This window comes from Scatophagus argus, chromosome 3 (genome assembly GCF_020382885.2).
Source record: "Scatophagus argus isolate fScaArg1 chromosome 3, fScaArg1.pri, whole genome shotgun sequence".
Lineage (NCBI taxonomy): Eukaryota > Metazoa > Chordata > Actinopteri > Scatophagidae > Scatophagus > Scatophagus argus.
Window position 1 is genome coordinate 18,299,236 of NC_058495.1, and position 9,765 is coordinate 18,309,000.

Consider the following 9,765-nt stretch of genomic DNA (forward strand, 5'->3'; position numbering starts at 1 on the left):
CAAAGCCAGAGCAGGCAACCTGGCCAAAAAACTAATATCAGAATCTTTTTAACCATGATCACAACCTAAATTGCAACCTCTTTTTTTCCTCTGTAGACTATAGTCAGACTACAGTAATTTATTTTAAGATAACATAACATCAGACGTCATATTTATTTTTCCCTTTGCCAGTCGTACAGCAACGTGACACATTCCACTTGTTCTGAACATGGAGTTTACTTGCCGCAGCTAAGCGTTAATCTCGGGACAGTTTCACATTAAAAATGAGTGTTTCTTCAATGCTATTTGGCAGGCACAACACATCAAGAGGGGCTTTGAGCCATGGACAGGGACTGTGAAAAATAGCTCAGCTCGTTTATTTAATAACTTCAAATGTAAACATCCAACAACTAAAATTCCCCATCAAGTGAAAAGATACAGCAGAAGTTAAAAAGACCAAGTTGTGAAAAGTGAAGGTGATGTGACACCAACAGCTATAAAGTAGATGTTTGTTATCCAGCCACCTGGCTGACAGCTGACACTTATGCAAAACTACACTTGAAATAGCTTGAGAATTTTTCTATTTCCACCATTAAAAGACAACATTACATCCAAGAGGCAAAAGCTAGTCATCTGCTAGTATACTGATAGCTATAACTCATGTTGCAGTGTTTACAATACATCATCCAAGGAAGAGCCATGTGAAGTAATGCCACCAATTAGCATAGCCATCTAGCTGGCTTCATCACTCTATTGGTTTGTTCACACAGTGCAGATATGGGGACTATGAATGTTAATACTCAGCCCATCTAGCAGTATGCATTCATGGTCAGTACTATGTAAAGATATCCTGCTCTTGAGGAAAGTATTAGATTACTGACCAGACAGACTGAAAATCCAACACACAAAAACCAAAGATATGCTCACAATATGTAATTTTCCAAAACACATAAAAATTGACTTAAAATTAGACAAAAAAAGGACTAGATTCTTGAAGAAGCAAAAGTGCAGAAGTTTGCAAGATTAAATTGAAGCCACCTTGCAAAGATGATTTTCTGAGACAAGCTGTTAAGGGCATTTTGTTGTTGAGTTTTTGTAATGGGGGATTAGACAAGTTCACACAGAACAAAAAAAAGAGAATAGCTGGAACCCCCAAAACACATGATCAGCAATTCATTATGCCTGGCTCTGGGTTCATTCAGTTCTCTTTCCTTTTTGGGGTTGTAATGAAGAATGTGTACACGCATATGCATGCACCCACACACAGATCTGACACATTCTATGAGCTCTGAGCTCCTCTTAATAAAATGCAGCAAGGAAAATGACTGGCTTCAGTTAAAAACCACAAGCAGATGACTGACGGTGTAACAGCAAGGGACAGGGGGACAGAAGAGGGAGAAAAAAAAAAATAGGAGATGAGACGGGTAAAGATGGGGGTGGGGACTGGGAAAGAGAGAAAAAAAAATATCACGGTAGTAACCATAGAAATAGATTCTCTCCCCCAATCTGAGCTCTCATCCTTTTCCCTGTCTAATCTGCTAACGCTTTTTCTTCCCTTTCTGTTGCTGCTGCTGTCATGATCCGCAGTCTCCAGGACCATTAACCTGCAAGAGCAATGCCATGGGGCTACGGAAATTAAACCCATCCTCCTGCATTATTATCAGAGGTTAAAAAGCCAAACACCATTAGGAATAATTACAGTCCCAAAACCCATGCTGTAAAAGTCAGAAGCCCATTATGCAGCACAGTAATAGAGAAAGCACAATAACAGCAGCAAGGGTGGGAGTGTGTCTACGTCTGGGGTTCCACCTCTCAGCAAACCTCACTGACACACTCAGCCGCATACCAATCAGCGCCCATAGCAAGATAATGCCAGCTCACATACCCTGGACCATTCATTTGACCCATCTATGCACTGTATCAACTACATGTGACCCCATAGCACAAAATGGGGAATCAGAAGAAGAAGAGAGCACTAGAAAACAGGGAGATCCCTCTCCTCCCTCGTTCCTTGTCTGACACAGCATATGGCCAAACCCATTTTCGTCCTAACAGGCGCAACACTAATGACAGGGACATAACACCAGCTGCCCAGGGCACCACATTAGGTCACCAGAAACAAGGCTACCTGGAATTTGTCGCTGTGTTAAGGAGGAGTCTAACAGCAGAACATCAGCCAATGGTAGCAAGGGGTCTCTAACCACCAAGGTGTGTTAGAGAGGTGTAACACTGCATTACAGGAAAAAGAGGAGTCGTCTTTGAAAAAAAACCAAAAGAAAAACAAAAGAAAAACAAACAAAAAACAGCCAAACAATGCTTGGTAAACAGGTAGCACTTACTCAGTTTTGGCCAATGTTGTCAACGCTCTGCTGAAGAACCAGCCTAGAAAGGGCAGATCCTGGCCTTGAAAGCCCACTGGCAGAGCTCCTTGCTGGGCTGCTGAGGCTGGCCGGGGGGCTGCCTGCTCCGGCTCCTCAAAATTAGAGGTGTCATCTTCGGCGTGCAACGCAGGAACAAAAGGCGGGAGAACTGCAGGAGTAAGGACGAGAGGAGGAAGTAAGAGAGGGAAGGGGGGAAATAAAGGAAGCAGCCACAGACAAAGTAGTAAAAAAAAAAATAAAAATTTGGAAAAAATTAAAAAAAAAACAACAAGGAGAAAGGGGAGAGAAAGGAGGGGAGGAGGAACAGAGCAGAGTGGTGGGAGCCTAGAGTGCGGTAAGTCGCGCGTTGATGCACATGCTGCCTCTGTCCCTCCCTCCCTCCCTCTCTCTCTTTTGTACACACATGCTCACTCGCTCTCCCTCACTGCAGCAGAGGAAGCTAATCAGCTGGAGCCAAAGCTGAAGCATAAAGCTCTATTTATGTCCAATTATCAATAATCCAATTCTGTGTTTCTAATACAAACATTTACATATGTGATCCTCTTTTTTTTATATGGTATTTATTTATTTATTGTATTCGTATTTTATTACTTATAGACAATCAATTAATACAATTCAGAAAAAATAAAAACAATAAATCTTGTCTTCAACACACACAGGCACAAAAAGCTTCTGCATTTCAAATACTGTATCATAGTCTGCTGATAATCATGAGGATTTTGAATAAACAACTAGATTAATTCATATTCAGCGTTGACAGGAATATTGTAACTGGAAAACAGCTCAGAGGAATTGACCGGCATAGTAATGTGTGATAATGGTTTCTGAATCATAAAAAGGAGGGTTTATTCATGTGAGGACACAAGGTACTCTGTACAGAAAAACACTCATCACCCCTGCAGCTACACATTTTGAATTACAGAGCCACTGTGGAGCTGCAGTTCTTTAATGTGACCATGGTTCACCGGAAACGTCCATTAATGTGAATGTTGGTCAAGTGAAAATGTCAAACTCTTTGTCGTTCAGTCTCACATTTGATGGTAACAATGACGCTCAAAAACCATACTTGGATTTCCGCCACGGAGAGCGTGTCTGTCGTGTCGCTAGCATAAAAAATTTGTTCTGCGTCTGTTGAGGAGCAGATGAGTTGCAGATCTTTACTGTCTGCCTCCCTCCAATTCTCCTCCTCAGGAAAAAGCTGGCCTACTGCCAACAGCACACAGAATCTCATTATTTTACTACCAACATCACCACTGGCAATGCACTCGCCGTTTGTCATCTGTGTGCAACCACATGCACACAGTACACTTATGTATATTATAAACAACATTAATATTTGATAACTAGCCATATATCATCTGTCCACTAACGTGATTACAGTGACAGTGCAGCATTTCAAACCAAACAGAGCATCTTCACTGGAAAGGCAGAAAGAAAAGAGTCTCAGGGGAGAGGAATCACCTTGTCTTAAGTTGTTCCAGTCTACAGTGGAGAAGAATGAGTGACAGCGGAGTCCCTGGAAACCCAGTCGCTCTTTGGCTCCACACAACAATCTCTGCAGCAGGTCTACAAACTGCTTAGAGGCCCGTGGCTCCTCTGGAAACTTAAGGAAACGCTAGGGGCAAACAGCATGGAGAAAGATTCATTACATAACATAGACTGATCAGACATCTGTCTATTTGAGTATATTGGGAATGGTAGGCAGACTGATAGGCTGATTTCGTCATTCATCTGGAATCCTAAGTTACATACCATTAAAATCAAATATAACCGCTGACCAAAACCAGTAGAGACAAGAGTCATTATACCTGAAAGTTAAGGATGTTGTGGATTGTCTTGGTAGAAGTGCCCTCAGAAAAAGGCGATCTGGCATAGACCATCTCATAGGCTATGACCCCAAGGGACCACCAGTCACACTCAACCCCATAGGTGCTGTGAGAACCCCCATTCATGGCTGTCAGGACCTCAGGGGAGAGGAAGTCCTGGGTCCCAACAGGCACTGTGGGAGCTGCCACCTGGAAACGCATCAATAAAACGCAATGATGAGACAGTCAAGCATACTGCGCTTAATAAATAGAGCAAACTTTGTAATCTACTTACTGTTTTGTTAGCAGTCAGCCTGGCAGCCGATCCAAAGTCTGCAAGCTTAATGTGACCAGTCCGATCGATGAGAACATTCTCTGGTTTGACATCTCTGCAAGTGGATAGTTTAGAAGGGATTTGATACTGCTTTTACAGGGCTGTTTGTTGCCTAAGTACTGTAATATGTCTGCCGCTCTGATGATAATGGAATACATTTGTAAACGCCAACAATGTTTTTGTATTACATAACACATATACTAATCACACTCTGTGCTCTAGGTCACATTACAAAACATTTCTCATGTCCAGTTAATGCATTCCTGAATTAAATGTGTGATTTGGTCTTCAAGTGAAAACAAAAGGCAAACAAACAATGACATTTAAGTGAAGATGTAAGAGTATACGTAACAACACAGGAACTCTGCACTGACTTCTTTTACTATGTTATTCCTCAAAGTCTTGAGATTACAACCTCCATGTCTGAGAGGCTGGATTTAGTAGCTGGTGTCTTACCTGTGGACATAGCCCAGCTGGTGGACAGCATGAATGGCTTCTACCAGCTCAGCCAAATAGAACTGAGCCATGGACTCATCAAACTGATCCTCGTATCGGTTTAGCAGGGACATCAAGTCGCCACCTGGCAAGTACTCCATCGCCTGAAGACACATTTGCATGCAGTCAGAAACTGACAGTATAAATCCATGGCCAGGACTTGAAATTGGAATGAAAATTATTAAAATGAGCAGGTATCACATGCTGTTGAAACATTTATGATTTCCTATAAAAAGGCCTACATTTAGAAAGAAAAATAAAGCAACAAGTGCAGGAGCACAAGTGTTTGAGCTTACATCAAAGCTCAAGTCAGCTTAAGCTTATTGGGTGGTTTTCCTCATTATAGATTCAGTTATGCAACACAGGATACTATTGCAGATTTATCTGTGATACTGCAGTCAAAGGATTGGTCTTCAGTAGCTAAAAATAGACCAACAATAACTGGGATAGATTTGTTTGTCTGTGATCACAGGATATGGCAAGACATGTTTACAATCAAAGCAGCATGCCCCAACAACAACAAAAAATGCCTCAAGAAGCATCTTTAAAGTTTGGTAACATAAATTAACCGTGGTCATATTTGACTGAAATTCTATTTTCTGCTGTCTGCATCCTGAGATATAAGGCATTGGTCAGGCTGATTTGAGCTATATGGCGGCAGCCATACAGCCATAATAACAGGCAAGAGCCCCTGCTGCATGAATGGTCTGCAAGTCTGAATGAACGGGAGCTTTCTCCAGTGTTACCTAGCAACAGGGAGACTGGGTGCCTCTCAGACACACGGATAAAGATGGATGCTTTGTATTTTCCTCCATGCTCAGTTAGGGAGCAAGGGGAGACAGAGGGGGGTTAAAAGAGAGGAGGAGGAAGAATAGAGACATACATGCAGGGGGCATGGTGGAAGGTATAAGACAAGGGTGAGCGAAAGAAATCTAAGGTGTCGTAAACAGTATGCCATTTTCCACACCCTAAGGCAGTTTAACAGGTCATCAGAGAACATGAAGAAAGCCTTTCTTGTGATAACAACAGATGTTCTCTAGAGGACAATATTGATGCAGCGCTTCATGGCTGAAGATTCGACTATCAGAGGAACACCAACATTTTGGGAAAATAACTAGAGTCAAATGAGAGGATAATCGACTTAATTCTATATATTCTCATTAAGTACAGAAATCCAGAGGGCGTTTTACCTATAGGTGAAACACAGGGAGCGCAGGGAAAAAGTAGCTCAGCTCTGGATTGTTGTATTTTTCTCACTTTATTGCAGTGAATAATGTCATTATTCTAACAAAAGCCTGGTGACTCTTGGCTATAGTGGTGGATACCCTACAAGCTAATATGATAACACAATATAACTTAGAAGTTGCTGAAGGGGGATTTGACTAGTCAAAGCATTTTTTCTACATGCAAGTTGTTCCTTTCATTGCTCACTTCAGATCCCTTCCTGGAGTATCTCATGTACTATTCTGACTGATCCAACTGTTCTATTAGTCATGTTCTAGAAACCAGAGCTGAGAAAGAAAGAAAAAAAATACACCTATGAATACAGCAGCCTTGTCTACTGATTTAAATATATAAAAATTAGCTAAGTTGTACTCTAAGCAAAAACCGCATACACAAAGTCAAAACAAGACACTGTGGTTGTACAAGCAGGCAATTTACATTAAAGATTTTTTTCAACAATAATAGCTGGGCCCACTGACAACAGTTTTGGACTTGTTGAAAGGTGGACTTAGTTTTTGCATTCAACCACATCCTGTTTATCCTTCATTTATCATCTTTGCTTTTTATGGAAAGCAAGGATATTTCCTAAAATTCTGGGATAATACATTAAACATGTGTAGATTATGAAGGTAATATTAAGCATGACTGTAAATCAAGGAACTATGAGCCAATAAAAGGATAACATCAAATAACAATAAATAACAACAACAAAAGCTGACATTAGCAATGGTGAAATGCTTTTGGACAATTGTAAACATTCTTAAAACATATCTATGACAAGGAGAATTTTATATACAATAGCAATTTAAGTCCAACCTCAAGATCAGAAAAAAACTTGCAGCCTCACCAGGTAGACATTTTCTTTATCCTGAAACGCATAGAGAAGCTGTGGGATCCAGGGACTGCTGCTCAGAGCCAGGATCCTGCGCTCCTCTTCATGAAAAACCACCTGGAGAGGAATTGAAAAGGTATGCAATCAGTAAACATACATATTAAATAAATGCAAATTGTTACTATAAACCATATAAACTCATACCTCTAAAATAAACTGAGAAGCTACCATCTTTAGTGCTTCACTGGGGTTCAAATTTAAACTTTTAGTATTTTTTAGTATTTTTAAGGGTGTCATTTGGAATTGTGTGAAGTAGTCACAGGTGGAATGAACAAAACATTTCTTGTTCACACAAGTTGTTCATTGTATTGCTCCTTCAGACTCCTGTCACAGCGTACCAGCTATTTCAACTCAGTTCTGTTCTATTAGTTACATGCCACAGCGTACAGCTGTGAAAAATGTACCCAGTCTTTGTTTTGCTGTATTCAACCCTGCAGCACCCTCCAGTGGGTCTTTTTCAAATTGCAACTTAGGAGGCACCGAGGTTAATACATAAAACAAGGATTGCAAGGCCAAAAATGTAAAAGACAACTCTTTATGTCACAGTTAAATGAATAGCTGGATGCAAAAGACTTTAAAATGAGTCTTGCAACAACTGAGTTTACTTTGATAGATTAGTCTTGATACCAGTTGACTGCAGCTTTCTTCACTGCAGACATTTTGATTTTGCACAGCAGGGAAAGCATAGGTCTTGCTCAAATTAACAATGTGTCATATAATTAAAAATAAGTTACGGCAGTTGGACAGTGAGATGAACAAAAATGAAAATCATCTTTCTAAATTTTCTTCTCTATATTTTTCTGCTGTTTCATAAATTTGTCAACTAGTTAAAATTAAATCATACAAATCTTACATTTTCTTGAGTGCGTAAAACTGACTTCTTCATGACTTTCAGGGCACAAACATCCCCAGTGGCCTTCTCCCGGACTACTTGGACTTCTGCAAAGTGACCACGGCCCACTACTGCGCGCACTTCAAAGTCATGAAGGCAAGGCTGCAGGGTCCGCAGCTCTGAGACCACTTCAGAAACTGTACCACAAGACACACAGAAACACACCAAAGTTACAACCATTGTTTTCTCAAGATGAAGTGAAATAGCTTTTAAGATGTAAAATTCTATATATAATATAATACAAAGACAAGACCATTTTCTACTAGGTACACAGTTACAAGCACATACTACTATTGCTATGAAATTGATTATTCTAAAACACGGTGGTGTTAAAATAACATACCAATATTGTTTTTATAGCCTATATTTGCTAGGTGTAGATTCTGAATTTCAGTCACCTCTTTTAAGGATTATGTCACTTACATACTGTAAAAACTGCAAACTAGAAACAGAAAGCATCATAGTACACAACAACTCAAAAACGGTTAAATAGGTATGTCTTAAAAGCTGAACCAAAATAAAAATAATAGACTGGCCACACGACAACAACCAAATAAACAAGCAAATCAACCCTACATGTGTAACCTGTTTGCTTACACTTATTGACAAAGTTTGCCACATTATGTATTTTCATAAGCTCTGGGGAGGTGCACTCTTGGTACAGTAGCAGCAGGGCCTCCAGAAACTCTTCCCGACCTACAGTGCATCCACCCTGCTGCCCACATAGGCTGACTCGGCCCTGAGGACAATACATACACAGGAAGGAAAAGGAAGTCAGCTACTGGCAGTTACTGCGGCTTGTTTTAAACGGCACACTTTAAACGGGACACTTAAGATATCACCTTACCTGAAACACCTGATTGAGTCGCGAGCTGCGGCTCGTGACTGGGTCCGACGAGGAAGGCAATGTTTTCAGGTTTCCCTGACTCACGTATTTGAACTTCAACATGGCTTCTTAATAACAGATTACCTGAGAAAATGACACAGAGCAGGTCTAAGTGAAAGGAAGTATGTACTTAAATGTAGCGCGTTACATGAACAATTGCATCTACCATGATAGCATAAGAGAAGCATAGAAAGACCAAAGGAAAAAACTGTCAATAAATGTCAACAAGGCGTCCCGTATTAGCATGCTAAGTTAACGTTGGCTAGCGTTTGCCAACTTCGCAAGCAAACACGACAGCCACGAGTATCCTCCAGCTTTATTTACAGAGACAAAACAATACCGTATGATATTACTCACCAGACTGCCATGTAGGTAACTATACATTTATTTTTAATGCCAGCAGAAACATGGACGTATAGAGCACACTGTTTTCCTCCCAGTCAACGTTGTTTCCGGTCAACTTTCAAATTTTGCGCGTTCGCCACCCACCTCTCGAGCCTGCTGAATGAAGGTGGCGTTTAATTGGACCGCTGGAAGTTTCTGGGCGGGTACAGCTGTTGTTTTAAACCAATGGCTGACGTTTCTCCCGGTTGCTATTCACTAGGAGAGAAGGAGTCTCACGAACCCAGCAGATGGAAACAGTTTTCTGTTGTTGTACTGCCCCCACTCATGAAAAGACTAATTTAGTTAAAGAATATTTAATCTGACAGAGACAGCTGCTGATCTAAAATACAATCTCTGACCAGTTTTGTATTGAAGGTTACTGTAATTTTTATTTTTTTGGAGAGAAGGGTCTTTGAGAGAGGGCTGATATGAGGTAGTGGGTAAATTGCCAGTTTGTGCTGATTAAAATTTGTGTCTGACTGCCAAATGGAGT

At 40.7% G+C, this 9,765-nt stretch overlaps 1 protein-coding gene across 5 annotated transcripts in view; it reads right to left on the bottom strand.

The window, feature by feature from the left end:
• The window catches only part of cita (citron rho-interacting serine/threonine kinase a), a 35,359-nt gene extending 25,979 nt beyond the window's left edge, over positions 1 to 9,380 (bottom strand). For all 5 annotated transcript variants that reach the window (XM_046384383.1, XM_046384381.1, XM_046384382.1 and 2 more), the window contains exons 1-10: positions 9,246 to 9,380; positions 8,850 to 8,972; positions 8,600 to 8,741; positions 7,964 to 8,139; positions 7,066 to 7,167; positions 4,956 to 5,098; positions 4,461 to 4,554; positions 4,169 to 4,375; positions 3,822 to 3,975; positions 2,319 to 2,508 (exon numbers count right to left, since the gene is read on the bottom strand). In XM_046384383.1, coding sequence (XP_046240339.1) covers positions 2,319 to 2,508; positions 3,822 to 3,975; positions 4,169 to 4,375; positions 4,461 to 4,554; positions 4,956 to 5,098; positions 7,066 to 7,167; positions 7,964 to 8,139; positions 8,600 to 8,741; positions 8,850 to 8,951 — 1,310 coding nt within the window. In that variant the 5' untranslated portion in view covers positions 8,952 to 8,972; positions 9,246 to 9,380. The remainder of the gene's footprint in view (positions 1 to 2,318; positions 2,509 to 3,821; positions 3,976 to 4,168; positions 4,376 to 4,460; positions 4,555 to 4,955; positions 5,099 to 7,065; positions 7,168 to 7,963; positions 8,140 to 8,599; positions 8,742 to 8,849; positions 8,973 to 9,245) is intronic.
• Positions 9,381 to 9,765: the final 385 nt, after the last annotated feature.